Below are 19,956 nucleotides of genomic sequence, written 5' to 3' on the forward strand. Positions count from 1 at the left end.
TGTTCTGGAACAGTGTTGTAAATACAACTTAACCACTGATTTCTAGTTGTGTCCTCTTTTGGAAGACCAAACAAAGTAGTTTCGCTTTCACAACGAAACACACAGCGGGCTAGAGTGAGCGGAGGCGGGCTGAATATCTCTTTGGATTTGAGACTTTAGTCTTTACAACTTTACAGATCTTCTTTATGCACCAAGAGCTTGTAACACTCCAAAGAGAAAGGAAAACTTGAAATCGCACCATATGACCCCTTTAAACAATTATGCCGTCTCAGAAGTCTGTCCGAAATCAGTTTCAGGAGGCACCTTCCTGCAAAAGCTGCCTGCAAGACATTGACAGGGCAGAGAGGCGACAAGTCAGCTGCCTAAGATGTCGAACACAGCCATAATTTGTTATTAAATAAAATAATACATTTTACCAGATGTATGCTTTAAGATCTATACAGTAGTCTTTCTTTTCCTTGAAAATGGGTTAAAAATTGATGAGTCATCTTGCACCCACGAGTATAACCAAATTTTTGTCCAATTAAAAGTTCTCTAAAATGAGAATGCCCTCCCTAGAAACAGCAAGTAGCAAATCATAATTCATGATTTGTGTGGTGTTTCTTTTTTCCATCAAACACATTTTCAAAAAGGTTTCCCTAACACTTCCTTCATTTGCCATTGGTGAGATGAACAGAGAGCTCCGCCCCAAACTCACGCCATTGGTTAAGCAATTATTGCCATGTCAGGCAGCTCATATAAACTGATGTTTCAACAGCACTTGAGTGTGGAAATCAGTCTACAGATTACTTATTGCTGACTCCGTATTTTAAACCTTTTAAACATAGAAATGCAAAAATGGCATGGACATTACTGGTACCCTGGATTTAAAATTTGGCAGTACAACCGTTGGACAGAAGTACCGTATCTAACACCTTCCACTACTTCAGTTTATAGGTCAGCCCATCCAGCACCATACAAAACTTACCAGCATAATGCCAGAGCGTCGCTTTGGATTTGCTAAGGTGTTCTGTGTGTTTATTTAGCTTGTTACTATGAGGTTCCCAAGGGAATCGAATCCCTTCAGTTTCAGTGAACATTCCAGTCGCTTCGAAAACCGTCCAAATTTCCTCTGTGAGCCACATAATTCATTCCATATATCATATCAGTAGCACAATCTGGGACATGACATTCAATACTTGTTATTATGGGGTTTGATATTTGAACAATAACAATAGTGTTAATTGCTTTAGCAATACTGCGCTGATATAGCTCGCACACTTGCACAAGAGGCTTTAGCACAGGAAGAATGGTTTTCATAATAACACACTCGTAGAAGTGAATGCCATCTGGGAATTATCTGGTTAGAAAGCAGTCAGTTCCTGTGAGAGCTCAGTCCAACGTAAGACATTTGTCACTGATTTGCCCGTCAAGAAAAGACACCAACAGAAATGCAGCTGAAAGCAGAGCGGTTTTGCCAGTCACCATAAATCAAGGTTGGCATTTTACAGGAAAAGTCCAATGTAAACGCATCTATTCATCAAATTTGGTAATGTTTATTGCTTCAGGCGAAGGTAGTCATCACTACATCAGAGGCCAGACTCAACGGCGGAGATGGGATTGGACCTCAGAAAGTGATCGGTTTCTGTCTCGGTGAGTGTTATGTACACTCTTGAGCACACTGACCCTAACATGAACCTCTCTTGGACAAAAGCCTTTAATAAATCTTTCAATGGACAGGCTGATGAGACTAGGAATGTACTAGAAACTTAAGAGGATGTAGGTTTGTGTGGCGTTTCCACAATTGTTGCAAGTGCTTCCCAACGCAGCTAAAGCTTGGTGATCTATTTGTCAATATTTCACTAGTGCACTAAGAAATACTTTGCTAGGATTTCTCTGTAGGTCTTTCTTTATTGACTTGTTTATTTTGAATGATTGGGGTTACGAAATCAGCCAATATAAAGTTTTGCAATCCAAAAATGTGATCGATTTTGGGGCATTTTGGGTAAAGAGTGACGTAAGGTAAATGAGCTCATGCTCAGTCATCTAAGCACAATGAAACTAATTTAGTATCCAAAAAGGTCATTTCTGTTCAGTATTTCAAGCACGGCTACTCCTTCAACAGCACACTTTTTCCCTGCCAACTTGTCAGTGGGACGCATGACGTCATTCTGAAGTGGAGATACGTTGAAGCCATGTCAAATAAACTGGCAATGACTCCGAGACCATCATCTGTAGAAAAAACATTTACATGGGGACAGAGTGCAGTATACACAGTCATTCTCTGCTGAGTGATTCCCATAAACAGTGGAATCTAGTTTTACGTCTTGTCTGAGGGAAACTGTTTTAGACATAATACATGGTCACCTCCTCGTCTGGAGGAGCAGCGCAGACGTATGATACAGGATCTTGTCTGTAATCAGGCTCTGGGTCACCGACGCTCAAACACACACCTACAGTACTGCATTACAGAACAGGAGTTTCCACTTAAACTCAACTGAAATTAAAGTTAATGTGGAAAAAAGATGGGTAAGTAATTGAGTAATTAATGTTTGTACCTTATATCACCAAATGTAATTGTGATGAACATGGACAAGCAAATTTTCTTATCAAATGTATAACAAATTTAAAAGAGAAGCAAAGAAACCAGTTTGAAGATAAAAACGTCTTAAATATGGGTTTGTTTCTTACAAACATGCAGCTTTTCACTTCACAAGATGTTAACTGATGGACTGGAGTGGATTATTATTGTGGTGTTTTTATCAGCTGTTTGGACTCTCATTCTGACGGCACCCATTCACTGCAGAGGATTCATTGGTGAGCAAGTGATTTCTCCAAATCTGTTCTGATGAGGAAACAAACTCCTCTACATCTTGAATGGCCAGACGTGAATAAAATTAAGGCAAATTTTCATTTTGGGGTGAACTATTCCTTCAACTTAATTAGCAAATGTGTGTAATAACTAGAGCCCGACCGATATGGGTCTTTTGGGGCCGATACCGATACCGATATTAGGGAGCAAAAAATTATCGGAAAAAATCGATATATATCGGCCGATATTCTTTTTGTATATTATAGTACAGTACTAGTCAAAAGTTTGGACACTTTCCCATTCGAGAGTTCAAACATTTGACTGGTACTATCTATAGAATGCAGTATATACATAAACAGAATATATATGCATAAACACATTTTTTGCAATGATCACTCATGGAAGCAGGGCATTTAAAGGTGACATATTATGCCCCTTTTTACAATATGTAATTTAAGTCTCTGGTGTCCACAGAATGTGTCTGAAGTTTCAGCTCAAAATACTCCAGATCATTTATTATATCATTTTGAAAATGCCTATTTTGAGTGGAAGCAGAAACACGCTGTTTTTCGGGCCTGTGTCTTTAAATGCAAATGAGCTGCTCATATCTGCTGAAAACATCTGTTTTGGTACTGATTATCATGTTTATCGCGCTGAAATCATGCGGTTTAAACCATATGAGTTTAAACTTCAGATATAAGGTTTTCTGAGCGCACACATCCGAAGCACATGGACAGAAAGCTGCTGTCACAGCATGTGAGTACCAAGTTAAAAACACACGAGTTACAAAAACAGTCGGTTATGTATGTCTGTGAAGGTAAACAGCTGAGAAATAAATCGCTTGTTTATTTTAGATCTGTGTGGCAGCAGCAATATACAGTAAATAAATCAATAAATCCACTGCTGTCTTGTCTCCTCTGAGGCTGGGACTCTAAACGGGCCTCTAGACATACTCAATTCGCGTTTAAGAAGGTTCCTCGAGCTGAAGGGATCCCCGAATTTGGTGCGGTTTCGCCGCGCCGTTACGTAGATATGGCCGTCCAAAGTTTCAATGGTTTACCATAGACTTAAGCTTTAAAGCAGGGGTGGGGAACGTTGATCCTGGAGGGCCGGTGTCCCTGCAGAGTTTAGCTCCAACCCTAATCAAAAACACCTGAACCAGCTAATCAAGGTCTTCGGGACGCATTTAGGTTTTTTTTTTTCTAGGGTTTTTCAGGGTTGGAACTAAACTCTGCAGGAGAGTGGCCCTCCAGGATCAACGTTCCCCACCCCTGCTTTAAAGCGTTTCATCCAGGTCGACAGTAGCAAACAATGGAGCGCGCTCTGCTGGACAAACTAATTACACCATTTCAAGCATTTTATATGCATTACATGTTCTGTAAAAAATATTTCATATCGGCGGCATATTCGCCGATACCGATATATCGGCGACAGGCTCATATCGGCAAAACGATATATCGGTCGGGCTCTAGTAATAACCGGACATTTACAAAGCATGTAACAAAATAAAATTTACTTCATTATGGGAAACTGTTTATTGATGAACACTATGGAAAACACTTTGAAACTATATGAAGTTTGTTTTTATGCATATAAAATAAAGTTTTAAAAAAAAAAAGGTGTTTTAAAATTCAAAGATTTTTTCAGGTAATGGATGTCAAAAACTTGCTACATTAAATCAACAGCGTTTAAAGGTTCAACAACTCTGTAAACATCACTGTGTTGCACAATCCATATGGGACTTAAGACACAATGGTGAATCACTGCAGTGAAACTGTTGTTTTCCATTTTTTTCCCCCAACACTTTTCTGACATCAGCTGAAAGGAGCAACCTGATTATCCGAACATCATAAAACATTTATAAACGTACAACACCATTTCACTCAACTATACAGAGGAAGTCAGTATTGTATATACAGTGGGTACGGAAAGTATTCAGACCCCCTTAAATTTTTCACTCTTTGTTATATTGCAGCCATTTGCTAAAATCATTTAAGTTAATTTTTTTTCCTCATTAATGTACACACAGCACCCCATATTGACAGAAAAACACAGAATTGTTGACATCTTTGCAGATTTATTAAAAAAGAAAAACAGAAATATCACATGGTCCTAAGTATTCAGACACTTTGCTGTGACACTCATATATTTAAATCAGGTGCTGCCCATTTCTTCTGATCATCCTTGAGATGGATCTACACCTTCATTTGAGTCCAGCTATGTTTGATTATACTGATTGGACTTGATTAGGAAAGCCACACACCTGTCTATATAAGACCTTACAGCTCACAGTGCATGTCAGAGCAAATGAGAATCATGAGGTCAAAGGAACTGCCTGAAGAGCTCAGAGACAGAATTGGGGCAAGGCACAGATCTGGCCAAGGTTACAAAAAAAAATTCTGCTGCACTTAAGGTTCCTAAGAGCACAGTAGCCTCCATAATCCTTAAATGGAAGACATTTGGGACGACCAGAACCCTTCCTAGAGCTGGCCGTCCGGCCAAACTGAGCTATCGGGGGAGAAGAGCCTTGGTGAGAGAGGTAAAGAAGAACCCAAAGATCACTGTGGCTGAGCTCCAGAGATGCAGTCGGGAGATGGGAGAAAGTTGTAGAAAGTCAACCATCACTGCAGCCCTCCACCAGTCGGGGCTTTATGGCAGAGTGGCCCAACGGAAGCCTCTCCTCAGTGCAAGACACATGAAAACCCGCATGGAGTTTGCTAAAAAACACCCGAAGGACTCCAAGATGGTGAGAAATAAGATTATCTGGTCTGATGAGACCAAGATAGAACTTTTTGGCCTTAATTCTAAGCGGTATGTGTGGAGAAAACCAGGCACTGCTCATCACCTGTCCAATACAGTCCCAACAGTGAAGCATGGTGGTGGCAGCATCATGCTGTGGGGGTGTTTTTCAGCTGCAGGGACAGGACGACTGGTTGCAATCGAGGGAAAGATGAATGCAGCCAAGTACAGGGATATCCTGGACGAAAACCTTCTCCAGAGTGCTCAAGACCTCAGACTGGGCCGAAGGTTTACCTTCCAACAAGACAATGACCCTAAGCACACAGCTTTTTTTTTTTTTGTTTTTGTTAAAGCTACACTGTTTTTCCAAGATAGCCCATTTAGACAGGAGTTTCCTTCGTTTACAAGACATAAAGAATGTTTACTGCCAAACCTTTATGGTTAACCTACACTCCTAAACTTTCGCTTTCAACAAACAAACTGAAATACTACATAAACTACATAACCCATTTATGCACGAAAGGGTTTTCCTGTGCTAAAACGGATGACAACAGGACTCAATATGTGGCAGAGAGTGTTTCTCAGACATTTGGTAACAATTTGAGCTAGCAGAGGGAGGAGGGTGTATGCCCTGAACACCTCATTAACCTGATTGGCAACACATCAGCACATAGGGACATTAGCTGATAAACAAGCATCAGGACACATTCTGAGGGAGAACCCTGCTAAAAATACACTGCTAAATACTTTCCTCCCTTTAATCACCGCAAACTGTGCTTTTCTTTTCCCTACAGCCAAAGATGTTGTATGAACACAAAACCGCTAACACCTGAAGTCTGGAAAACTCGTGTTATAAGCTCTTGGCTAAATTCACACGAACATTTAAAATAAACCTGGCAACGGAACTAACATTGTTGGAGTTTAACTCAAACTGACATTACTTTCTTAATTCACGTTTCTGGTCTTATTGTGAGTGATTCTTCTATCAGCGCATGAAAAAATCTGTCTAAAAAAAAATTGTCTTTTCACTCAAAATTGATTCAAAAGTTTGGGGTCAATAGGATTTGTTTGTTTTTGAAAAGTCTTATGTACAGTGCATTTATTTTATTAATAAAACAGCAATACTGATAAATATTACATTTTAAAACAACCATTTTCTATTTTAATATTGCAAAATGTAATTAAGCTGAATTTTGTCAGCATCAGTACTCTAGTCTTCAGTGTCACATGATCCTTCAGAAATCATTCTAATATACTGATTTGATGCTCAAGAAATATTTCTTATCAATTTTGAAAACAGGAAAAAGATTTGATTCATAGAAAGTTCAAAAGAAGAGAATTAAAAAAAATTGTCTGAAACCTTGTAAATACATTTACTGTCACTTCTGATAAATGTAATGTAAAAATTTCTTTAAAAAAAAAAAAAAAAAACTGACTGACCCCAAACTTTTGAATAGTATGTCACATTACAGAAGCAGCAAAATAAATAAAATAAAAAAAAGTTCAGCTTTTCAAGACATGTCAGAAAAGAGTGAGCGACCAAGGGTTTAATCTTTAGGATTTTATTAAAATACCTTGTGGAATTTACCATCAGAGGTTACCATCACAAACATGATTGTTTTCTAATAAAAAAGTAAACAAAAACAAAAGTAAAGCTTAAGAGCCTAGTTACAGGTTTTGTGTTTTTTTGTTGTGGTTTTTACTTTTTTTGCAGTCTGGTGATGGGGAGAAAGGGAAAAAAAAAATCAATTCACAACAAAAAGAAGGTAAGAGAAAGGAATAAAAAGTTCACATGTTGTAAAAATACATTTCCCAACTTCAACGTTACACGCAGTTCTATTAAAACATTCATTCTTCTGTTGTTAGGTGTCAGTGCGACAAATACGCAAAAAGAAAGGAGAAGAGAGCGATAGAAAGGAAAACTATCACAGAGGGACACTCACTGTTGAAAGATGGACTGTGTAAGAGAGCTCCGGAGATCTACAACACGATCTTCATTGGGATGGAGTTAGAGTGTAACTGGCGGCTGTGGGATGTGTGTGTGTGTGTGTGTTAGAACCCTGAGAGAGAAACCGACTGCAGCGAGTCCATATCTGTCCTCTCCAGCCTCCCTTCACAGACTAGATTTAACCACATCGGTGGCTCCTGAAAGGGTCTTTCATAGTGCCTGAGCATTTCACACCTCAAAGTGAAAGCCATTTGTGTTCTCCAGATATATGAGCAACATATGGCTAAAGAAAACAGCCTCCTCTCTCTTGCATGTGTGTTTGCGGGGGAAAGAGGAGAGGTCGGGGGTTTCGTCGAGAAACAGATTCACCAAGCCCACCACGATCTACGACATTAAGGCCGCAAGGGGAGCACAGGACGAAGACGGGAAACGGGATGCTGAGGGTCATAGTATCCAACAACACTCGTCTTGAAATGTTTCAATACAACATGTTGAACACTGAATGACACAAACTAGATCAAAACGTCTAATTTCTTGGTTTTAACACACAGTGCACATCTCATATCAAAGCTGGATGATGCTGACGGCAAAGTAACACCACGATAATGCAAGAAGAAACTCGAAAAATTCAAAAACGCTGTAGTACAGAGAAACTTTACAGTCTTGACGAGAATAAAGGGCATCACTTCAGTCTAAGAAAAGCTGCAAGTCACTCAAAATTCATCATCAACACGTAGCCAATGGGGAAGCGAGGGGGAGGGGCCTGATAGGTACGACCATCTCATTATCATGCATGAATCCATGAGGATTGACAACTGAGGACGACCACCATTCGGGACACTTACGACAGCTATCAAAAACGGCCTGTTTGCAGGTAGCAAATCTACCCCAATCATAAGAGTTTCAAACCTCCTCCGTTTATTAGCATACATCTCGACGAAGACATGAAACTGTGCTCCTTTATACAGAAAATTACAGATCGAGAACTTCCTAAAGCTAAAGCCTGAGATTCAAACTACATCTAATGAAACAATATAATAGACATCCTATGCTTGGAGGAAGAAAACAAAACGGCTTTGCGAATAACTGATGCACTGGATAAGCAGTCACACACGGTCACATACATGCAGACGCATACACACACCCTCAGAAATAGAACCTATTATCTAAAAAAAAAAAAAAAAAACATTTTATAAAGCCATTATGCAGAAAATGTTTTGACAGGGTCATTCAGACCCACTCAGACATCAAGAATCAGCGTTTGAATCTCAACAACGGTGACTAAATATTCAGATCATAAACAAATCAACTCTGAACGTCACAAAGCAAGCTACTAAAGTCACAAAAAAACATTTTGTTGATTGTCAACATTGTTGAGATTCTTGATGTTTCTGTGCATCTAAAAAAAAAAAAAAAAAGCTGTACAAAGCGAGAAAGATTTGAGCATACATTCAATATCTGTTACTGAGGTACTAGAAAGGCCTTTCTCTTCAGACAGAAGGCTATCCCGAGACACTCTCCTACCTTCTTTGGAAAGCAACCAGCGTTCCAGTGACCTAGCTTTTACATTCTTTCCACCTTATCTCCTGTGCTCTAAATGGTGAAAACGCAGAGAAAGCGAAGGCTGATATCATAGAGGACAGCCATGATAATGTCAAGCTCTGGGTAAATGACCTGCTTTAATTCAGTGTGGCGCAGAGCCGGCACATCACCCATCCTGAGTATCTGGAAGAGTGTCGACGATAAGCGACATATGGTGCGGCCCACAACAGGTCTGACTGAATCTCTCCTAAACCTTCACGAGACTCTCTGTGCAAGAAACGAATGAATTAATCAGCCGTGAACCTGAGGGGGAAAGCGAGTCGTCGCCACCTGCTGGCCTTCAATGGTACGGCAGCCTCCAGAGCACAGCTCGCCTAAACCAGGTCTGTATGAAAATGTGTTTGAGTGTGTTAAGAGTTTAAGTGCCTTGTGGGGAGGAAGGGCTGGGCGGGCGGATGCGCTACACAGTTGGAGGACGAGTGGGTGAAGGGTGGACAAGTGTGCCTCGCCGAATCACAAAGAGAAGGCCTAATCGGAAAAAGGAGGCACGAGGAGGAAGTACAGCAAGAGATAATCCAGGACAGAGAGAAGATATGGAAAACAAGGCAAATATTTTTCTAATGGCTACGAATAAAAAGAGGTGCCAATGTTATCAGCTTAGCTATGGTGGATCTCAGTATGAGTCGAGCGGAGGTCAATGTTGTACGCACACATTGTAAAATGAGCCTCTTTTGTCTTTTTGAAGGTAGGTTTAAGGTGTCACAAATCTTGCAGTTGTGTCTTGTTAAATCAGCAATGTTATACACTGCATGAATATGGCTTTGTTTGAAACTTTCATTTATGAAGCTGGCTGCCTATGAGCGATCTCCCATCATCATTATCAAGCTGTTCACAAAGCAGCACACAAAATAAAATGAATTCGGCCATCACAGGACGATGGAATCTCACGTATGTGATTTCAGTGACACTTATGCAGACCTCAGGCATTACGGACGCTGTAAATCTTGTGACTTAAGTGGAGCACACGATCAAACCCCCAACAGCTCTGGGGGTGAAGCTCTCTTGGTTTCGGCAAAAAGAGAGAGAAACTGGACAATTCTAGAAGATGCCTTCCACGTGAAGAGAGAGTGAGAGGAACGCGAAACATCTGAGCTCTTCCCTTGGACTGTTACTCTTAGCCACGGGCCATAACCATTAGCCTTGATCTCTGTTATTGAACACCTGCTGTGAAATAATTGCTGATGGCTGCTGAATCTAATCAAAGACGTTAGCCAGCTGTTACTGTGTTTTGATGATCAAACGTTTGCTAAAAAGGGACAGGTTGAGAAGGCTTTACAAATGTATGCTAGGAGGAGGATGGGCAGGGGACGAAGGAAAGAAAACAAGGTCCATGCGTTTATTTCCACGCCTGTTAAAACAGATAAGAAAAGAACAGAAATGTAAGAAACACTACTCGGAAACAAACTCCAACTAGTCCAGAGTAGATACAAAGCAAAGGAACTGGGATTTCGTAGCTTAGAAATAGTGTGTATCAACCCAATTATTGAATCCTTGAGAGAAGTTATTGCTTTCTGCCAAAGTATACAACAGAGGATAGAGCGAGTGGAAATGAGGGGTACGTTCGGGGTACAGGGTTTCACTCCTGGGTTTGTACACATGTTCTGTTGGACTGGGGTGACCCAAGGTCACATCGAAAGCAGGGGCGTCAGTCCCCCCGGGTGAGGTGAAAGGGCATCGATCAGGGCAAAGATGGAATGTGCTGGGATGCTATTGGTCGGAAGGGATGTCTCTGTCTGCCTCGGCCTTGGAGGGTTGCCCGGGCGATGGGGTGTGAGGCGGGTGTGAGACCGGGGCGATGCCGTGGGCCAGGGGCAGAGATCCAGTCACAATGCCCTCCACTCCTGCCCCAGCTCCAGGCAGCCCGCCTGCTGCTACGCCAATCAGCCCTGCAGGGAACCTGCAAGAGACACAGTCATGTTTTCACTTTCTCAAATACGATCATATACTGTAAAAGCACTAATGGCAGTCAGGATGGAGGTGTAGTTACCTATACGCTGCAGCTCCGTTGAGTTCAGAGTGCACGGTGGTGGCCTCCATAGACGGCCACTGAGAGGCTGCCATCAAATACTCCTTATTCACGCAGTTCTTCAGACTGTCTGGGATACGACCTGCACAGACACAAGACAGCACAGTATCACAGATGAAAACTGCCACCTTGGCAAAAAAACTTGCTGCAGCTCAATTAGAGCTGCACATGAATACTTAAATGTTTTCTAGTACTCTGCATATTGTTCATTCTGTAATAAGTGTTGCAAAGCATGCCAAAGAAAATAAACGAATACTCATGCAAAACTAGGGTTTTCTGACCTGTGATGGCTCTGCGCACCTCCCGCGCCGCCTCCTCTCTGGCCTCAATTGAGGCCTGTTCACTGTACCAGGATGTGTGTGGGGTACAGATAAGATTTGGGGCATCCTTTAGTGGGCCCTGAGAGAAACTGGAGAAGAAAATGGAATTAGTGTCATGATAGAATTTTTTTTTTTACTTCAACGTGTGGGCTTTGACAGGCCAATTGTAGCCATAGTAGTTTAGTGAAACTGAAGTGAGAAAATTACAGTAGCAGTAACAAGTCAGAAAAATAATGAAAGCAAACAGCAAACTTGAGTCCCTCACCTGAAGGGCTCTGTCTCATTGACATCCAGGGCTGCTCCCCGAATTCTGCCCTCTTTCAGAGCCTGGGCCAGAGCTTTCTCATCCACCAGACCGCCACGCGCCGTGTTCACGAGGAAAGCACCCTGACGCATCTACAAATAAAAGCATTGATAGATATTAAAAGCAAGCCAAATTCAACCTGCTTATAAGAGTTTTCACACTTAGTTCATTTCCACATCAGTCTCCTGAAACCACGGGTCTCTTTTTACAGCAAGCTATTTTGCACTCAAATGAAGAGCATTTTCTATCTAGCAGCAACTGCAGTTAAGTAACGACACTGTTTGCATCACTTTTTCACTATTTTTGCTCTCTTTAGAGTCCATATCTGTGGCAGAGAGAATGTTGTTCTCTCTGTGTTGTATGAAATGAAGAAAAAACTTTTCCCATTTATCTTGAAAATAATTGTGTAACGCACAAGGCATCGCCGGTTTACTTTTGAAAATTAGGCCGGATTGTCGTCAGACCAACTGCGAGCCGCACTGGAGTCCACATGAACCATAATCCAGTCCTACATTTTACGCAATGGGTGCGGTCCCGTTGTGTAAACCCAAGTTCAGAAAACAGCTTTCACATGAAGCAAATTAATCAAACTCCGATGTCAAAAAGAGACCCAGTTTCATACCAAAAGCAGTCAGGGAACTAAAGGGCTTCAACAGTGCTGTTCAATGAGAAGAGTGTTGCTGGAGAACTGCGTTTGTACCTGTTTGATGGTGAAGTCATTGATGAGGTGGTGGTTGTGCTCATTTAGGCTGCAGTGTAGCGACACACAGTCTGAGTGGATGAGCAGGTCCTGTAGTGTCGCCATGCGCTGGAGGCCTAGTGATCGCTCCACCCCATCTGGCAGGTACGGGTCATAGAAAATCACTCCAAACCCAAAGGCCTTTGCCCTCAGAGCAACTGCTTGGCCAACACGTCCTGAAAACAGCCATCATAAGAAATCATTTTAGTCTCAAGTTTGGACCACATTACTAACCTCAAATCAGTTAAAATCTGAGATTAGATTGAGGTTTTCACTGATGATTCATTTTAAAACAAGACACCATGTAAATTTGGTTTAAAAAAATAAAATAGATAGAAAACACCATAAACCCTCATTTGATTGATTACATTAAGAATTGCAAACATTTTTTGTATTACAGGTTTTCTAAAATGTTATGTTTAAATATGAAAATGACACATTATGAAAATGAAGATGCACTAATTTGCATACATTTGCAGAAATATGAACATTGGATGAAGCCAGGTTCTAAATTCATGTTTTATTTTATTTACATACTACAGCAAATTATATGAACAAAGTGTGCTGTCAAATCGATTAAATCACATCCAAAATAAAAGTTTGTTTACATAATATATGCGTGTGTACAGTGTATATTTATCTGTATATATAAACACACACATGTATATTTTTAAGAGATTTATGTAATAAATATTTATATGTATACTATAAATCATTAAAATGAAAAAAAAAAAACATATACATATATATATATATATATATTAGGGCTGGGCAATTATTTTATAACACATTGACGCAGTTTTTATTATTATTATTATTTTGAAAGCCCGTTGCTCACTGGCTCTGAATTCACATACAAACAAACCATGGGTCACAGGAGGGAACTTTTATTTTGGATGTGATTAATCGATTTGACAGCACTAGAACAAACCCTTTAAAAAATATTTAAAAATATAAACAGTAATATAAAACTATAAAGTTTGGTGTAAGTGCTATTAAAGTGGAGATTTACAGGGGAAAAAGGGCCTTTAAAGATATGTACTGTAATTGAAATCAACAGATGCAAATAGACAGTGCATTGAAATAAAAATTTAAATGTGTATTTTGGATGTTTTATTTCAACTAGTCTGAAACTACACATTATGAAGGGCCAAAAAGCCCACAATCTCAAAATTGACCTGTGCATGGAAGGGGGGGAAAAAAAAAAGATTTTGCCTGTAGTGTCATGCTTTTTTAAAATAAATATTTAATTAAAAGCTGCAGTTTGTCATGTTTCATATTTAGTAATACAACTTATATTCTAGTTATTTTATATGTATAGAAGTTTTAGCTCTCGCCTTAACTGAGCCGATTCTTTGAGCCCTGAGTAAAATACGTCAGGACTCACCCAGTCCAATGATGCCCAACGTTTCCCCTCGAATACGTGCTGCGCCTCCTGCCACCTCCCGGATCTGCTCCACGCTGGAGGCACGGGTGCCCTCGCGCAGAGCCTGATGCATCCAGGTGACGCGGCGGTACAGATTCAGAATTAGACACATTGCGGTGTCTGCCGTCTCCTCCACAGACGCGAAAAGCATAGATAATATAAACAATAGTATTCAGGTACAGAAATTTAAGAATTAAGTGTAAAATAACACTGCATAGTGTTCACTGTATGAATAAAATTTAGATTAATCTTTGTTATAGCTGTTTTGTTGTCAGCACGTATTTGTAGGCTGCTGTCCCTTTAAAACCGACTGCACGGATCCAGTATAATGATACACATCCGATTTCTTTCTCAGCTGTTTACATTCATTTAAAACATAACCGACTGCGTTTACGAGAATGATCGTCGAGAAAAAAGATTTTGCCTGTAGTGTCATGCTTTTTTAAAATAAATATTTAATTAAAAGCTGCAGTTTGTCATGTTTCATATTTAGTAATACAACTTATATTCTAGTTATTTTATATGTATAGAAGTTTTAGCTCTCGCCTTAACTGAGCCGATTCTTTGAGCCCTGAGTAAAATACGTCAGGACTCACCCAGTCCAATGATGCCCAACGTTTCCCCTCGAATACGTGCTGCGCCTCCTGCCACCTCCCGGATCTGCTCCACGCTGGAGGCACGGGTGCCCTCGCGCAGAGCCTGATGCATCCAGGTGACGCGGCGGTACAGATTCAGAATTAGACACATTGCGGTGTCTGCCGTCTCCTCCACAGACGCGGCTGGCACATTACACACTGCTATACCTGTTTAAGACAAAGAACCAATACAAACAAGTCAGTTTGACTTGAACTCACAATCATTTCACAACACAGGAACAAAACTCACCCAGCTCTGCTGCAGCTTTTATATCAACATTGTCAAACCCACTGCCAATCCTCACAATGACCCGAAGACCTTTAAACTTGTCCAGGTCGTCTCGCGAGAGCGTGATGGTGTGGTAGAGCAAAGCAGCAACAGCCTCGTTTAAGACCTGCAGAGTAAAAAACCTATGAAACGCACTGTATAAAGGCCTGGGATATGGGCACAACCTGTGACATTACCTTCTCGTGGATCTCCTGGGTGGACTGGGCATCACAGAAGGCCACGGTGGCCACGTCCTTCAGGATGGGCATCTCCACCGTACAGTCCCGCCCATCCAGCAGTGCCACCAGAGGACGAGGGTGCATGGGGCCATTGAGGATGGGTGGTCGAATGCCTGCAGGACACCAAGAATAACCTTACTCAATCATTTATTACATGTAATGGGAACTTAATTTGTTCAAATGCCCACAATTCTGGTCATCTCACAAAACTCCATATTTGTGTTCTTTACATGTCTATAAGCAGACATTTTAAAACCCGCTTGGCTTATGGATGCTAGTCATGTTAATAAACAACAGCAGCATCTGCCATGGTCTGCAATCAAGATGACATTTACTTCAAGGTTCATTAAATCAGATTAGGTGGTACGTATAATAATCGGTTGACTGATTTTAAAAGGCCTTTCAGTTTCCTCAGAGCCATGCTGGCCAACAGTTAAGCAGCATTCAATAACTATCCAGCCTAACTCATTATGAGAGGCAAAACCAAATATTTCCAAGCCTTTCAAGACTATCAGCATTTCTACCAAATAGAAGATTTACATCAACAAAAGTCTATCACTTGACTCCAAACTACTGCGATGCCACAGAGAATTTTGTTAAATTTTGAATGTTAGAGGCTTCAAATTCCAGGAAACAATTTTATGATTGTTACGACTATGAGGCAAGACAACAGCTCCTAATAACTCCAGGGTCCACCCCAACCCCCCCAACCTGACAAACGAAAGTGTGAGCAGGGGACAGAGGGAGGGAAGGAGATGAGGAAAGGGGGCAGGGAGTCTTCACATGACTCATAATGACCTACATTCAGCAGACTGGAGGCCAAATTATCTTTGTCTTCAGCCTACTAAACCATCACTAACCACTTAAGGTCTAATACATTAGATATAGAAAGCTTTCAATTTAATATAGAAACAAGGGATAGTTCACCCAAAAATGAAAATTCTCTCATGATTTACTCACCCTTATGTCGTTTTGTATATTTTGAAAAATGTTTGTGACCAAAAAGTGGTGTTGACTTTAATTGAAATGGGCTTAAAAAAAAAAAATTCATACAGAGACATTTCTCAAAATATCTGCTTTTGTGAAAGTCAGCCATTCAGGTTTGGAATGATATGAAGGCTGGTAAATGACCATTTTAATTTCTGGTGAACTATCCCTTTAAGATGACATGTAAATTTCAACATTTGTGATCCCTGCATTCTCCATCACACTTCATCTAGTGGTAAAAAGTATTTTGCACATCTCTATTCATAGTGATATTACTACAATAACAAAACACCATCAAGGTTTGAAAGTTACTTAACCATCAACACATTCAGAATAACTATTACAGTATTAATTGTAATATCCAATTTAAAGCACTACTGCTTGAAATATGTGTTTTGAGGGACCTGTGTGATAATCTGCAGATATCAGTTTTCTGTAAAGACCATGAAATATGTGCAATAAAAAGTTCTGCTATTTGGCCCATTTATTAACTGACCATTTATCAATTTCCCCACTTAAAGTCTAAATTTACCTTTCATACACCCCTAAGAAACATGTTTGATAAAGTGTGTAGTGGTCCATTTTGAGTACATGTAGATTTGAACATGCCTAATAAGAACCTGTCACTTTCAAATGCATCTCTGCACATTAAAGCACTGTCAACACTTTTTAGATTGAATTGCGAGATGCACACAAAATTGTTGGCAACACAGCATAAAAGCCGCTGTGACAATGCAATACAGCATCATTACAAGACAGAATGACAAATTAAAGAAAATTGGTACTACAGACCAAAAACTATTTGAACAAACATCCTTCTCACAAAGCAGCACTGTATTCACTGCATATACAGCCCGTGACAGGGACTTCACAGAAATGGTGAATATGTGAAAGCAAGTATTTTAGTACACAGTCACAACTGACTGCAAAAAAAGCAGTGATGGCTTTTTTTGTTAATGGCTGCACATTATTTTAAATCAGCAGGGTAGCTGATATGTCAGACGATGGGGAACTTCTGCCTGTTACAGCCAAATACAGAACAACTACAGGAAGGACATTTCTGAGCAAATGCAAAAACAAATTTAACCTGGGACAAACATACGACAAGAAACAGGATTCTCGGGACGAGACATAAAAGGATGCAATAGGAGAACTTAATTGATCTGTGTCATCAGATTTCCATCATGCATCAGGATGCTCTGTGCACCACGATCATTAAACTGCATTACATAAACTTCGAAACGAAATTCATCACGGCTTCACCAAAACTGGCCATTTTAAGAGATGCAATTCAGAGGCGGCACGTACCAGAAATATCACATAAGGAGGTGTGATGATTTTGCTCATCATATAATTATGATCTTATTATCACACTCGTCTGAGAATAGTAGTGGGGAAAAGGGTGTTAAACCATTCATCCAAGAACTCACAAATCCCAAAACCTATTTCTACTAAACGATGCTCATGTAAAACCGAATGTGATGATGATCTGAACAGCCATGTTACGTTCTACGATTTTAAGACCCGACGCCCCCCTTCCATAACTGACAGGTGTTGCTGCACTGGCGGCTGAAATGGGGGTGGGGTAAGACGCCTCCGTGATGTTCACTAAAACACACACTCGTGCTATCACACTCCCGTGCATGGTGAATGATTAAGGAGTGAGCCATAATGAGGTCTTAAAGACAAATATTTGCACTCTTTTCCTGCAAATCAGTGCCGTGTGGAAAAGCACGCATTGTTTGATGGTGGTAAAAGAGCACTGGGGAGGCAGAATAAACACATAATATATAAAACAGGCAACAGAGCTGCAAAATTCACAGTCCACGGTGCTTTCGCAAGGAACAATGCAAACACTTATTGCTGTAGGGTCAGGACGAGAACGGCGCTGAGAGCACAGATGCCGTGCGTTGAGTCCGCGCCAGGATGTATGAGAAAGAGAGAGGGCCGCAACACAAGCATGGCCATGCAAACAATGCCATTCATTCAGTGCTCATTTCTCCTCCGCTTCACCCCCCTCCCAAACCTTCTCTCACTCTCCCTCCCTCGCCATTTCACCCCCCACATGGTCCTCACACGGTCTCAAGGAGAGGGGGGGAAGGGTGGGTGGATGATAATACAGCTGCACCACACCCTGCCTCCTGCTTGGCCAACACACACACACACACACTCTTGCTCAAGCTGCAAGGACACGCACTAGACGCGGCAAAAAAGAAAACTACGCCTGCTTCTGACACCACACCCATGTGAATTACTGCATCTTCGAAGCAACACACACACACACACGTAACATCAAACAGGTACATGTAGGTCCAAACCTTGCATCATGAAATCCACGCGCCTGTCTTCTCTCCCCTCCTCTCCTTCTATCGCTGTCTCTCCACCCTTTACAATCAGTGTCAGGCTGTTTTTGCCTGGCAGACACCCATCTCCCATGTCATCCACACTGGCCCCTCCCCCGCAGCAGCAGTCCAATCAGAGGCCTGGGCTTTGAGTGCTGGCCAACCAGCACGAACCTCCACGGCACTGACAAGCAGTACTAGACGCAGTTAGGCAGTTGTCGGTTTTTTAAAGAGACAGTCACATTCTGCTCGCATCTACACGACCCTGCTCTTCTGAAGAAACACCTCCGTTATCTTCTCCACCTGCCCCCCTCCGCTCTCTCTTTTGCTGTCACTTGGATGGATATCATTGCCATCTGCAGCTGTAGCCATAAAACTGACTTTAATTATCTGGAAAATGATCAGCAAGAATTTTTTATTTTTTTAAGACAAGCACATTTTTTGCAATGCAAAAATTTTACTCCCTGAGCAAATGACACACTAAATATTCTCACAGGATTTTTATCTGCATACAAAAACGGCTTGCTTTGCTTAATAGAAAGGTTTGACCCGAGGCAACAGCTGATGGGACTTGCAACAGACAGTGAAGCTGCCGCTTACAATTTCTATGTAAATTGCTTAACGGCACATGACACTCTCCCTATCTAAATTAGCATTTAAAATGCCACAATTAAGCAATAAAATACAAGAGGCTGCGCCATATGGTTAACACTGTCATTGGAAAGGGCACAAAGTGAGCTAAGGGTGGAAATCGAGAACCATTTCCATTTTTTCTTTTGCTCTGTAACGACTACCTTCAGCCAATGTTGAATTCTGTATTCTTGCATTCAGTAAATGCTTAATTCTCATCTTTAAATACAGCACAGCCTTTAAGGCCTTACTGCTTTTATAAAATAGTTACCACAATAAAACTATTAGGGACACAAATTAAAGCTCCTATCAAGCAAATTTATTAAGCGTCATCCGACTGCCAGAACAAAGTAGTAACTGTTATAAAATCGCAATGTAACAGAAGCGACAGATCTTTTCTTCTGCATTTTAATGTATATTTGAGTGTAAGATTAATAAATAAATAAAATTATAGGGTGGGAACTTGATTCTTGGTTTTTTAGATGTAGAGGCAGATGAAGGCGAACTTACAAGAGCAAGGATTTTTGCAGAATACAAATGACTGGAGAGTCCTGCAAAAGTCTAAACATTTTTACTGGAAGATTCAGGTATTTTGATTAAAAATTATAAAATTACAAAATTAAGTAAGACTTTAAGTAATCATATGGCCTGCTAAAAGGTTTGTCCCATCTTTTGATTTTAAAGGGGTCATATCATGCAATTTCAAGTTTTCCTTTCTCTTTGAAGTGTTACAAGCTGTTCGTGAATAGATAAGATCCCTAAAGTTGCAAAGACTAAAGTCTCAAATCCAAAGAGATATTCTTTATAAAAGTTAAGACTTGTCAACTCCCTCCTAAAACAGCTCGTTTAAACGCCCCCACATATCTACGTCACAATGTGGGAAGATTTGCATAACGCCGCCCAAATGTTCACGCAAAGAAAGAAGGCATAACTTTATTGTTGCTGCCACCGCCGCCACCA

The 19,956-nt window shown here is 40.7% G+C and overlaps 1 protein-coding gene across 3 annotated transcripts in view; it reads right to left on the reverse strand.

Annotated features, from left to right (window-relative positions):
• Window positions 1–8,881: 8,881 nt before the first annotated feature.
• The window catches only part of LOC107742535 (C-terminal-binding protein 1-like), a 21,766-nt gene continuing 10,691 nt past the window's right edge, over window positions 8,882–19,956 (reverse strand). For 2 of the 3 annotated variants that reach the window (XM_016555561.1, XM_016555553.1), the window contains 8 exons: window positions 14,996–15,150; window positions 14,781–14,925; window positions 14,492–14,698; window positions 12,431–12,645; window positions 11,692–11,822; window positions 11,388–11,515; window positions 11,068–11,188; window positions 8,882–10,977 (listed from right to left, as the gene is read on the reverse strand). In XM_016555561.1, the coding sequence (XP_016411047.1) occupies window positions 10,788–10,977; window positions 11,068–11,188; window positions 11,388–11,515; window positions 11,692–11,822; window positions 12,431–12,645; window positions 14,492–14,698; window positions 14,781–14,925; window positions 14,996–15,150 (1,292 nt within the window). In that variant the 3' untranslated portion in view covers window positions 8,882–10,787. Of the gene's footprint in view, window positions 10,978–11,067; window positions 11,189–11,387; window positions 11,516–11,691; window positions 11,823–12,430; window positions 12,646–13,856; window positions 14,026–14,491; window positions 14,699–14,780; window positions 14,926–14,995; window positions 15,151–18,342; window positions 18,476–19,956 lie in introns of those variants that run through there. The other variant, XM_016555544.1, reaches the window with a different exon arrangement.

Source organism: Sinocyclocheilus rhinocerous, unplaced genomic scaffold (genome assembly GCF_001515625.1).
Source record: "Sinocyclocheilus rhinocerous isolate Xijiao unplaced genomic scaffold, SAMN03320098_v1.1 scaffold70, whole genome shotgun sequence".
In the NCBI taxonomy this organism is placed as follows: domain Eukaryota; kingdom Metazoa; phylum Chordata; class Actinopteri; order Cypriniformes; family Cyprinidae; genus Sinocyclocheilus; species Sinocyclocheilus rhinocerous.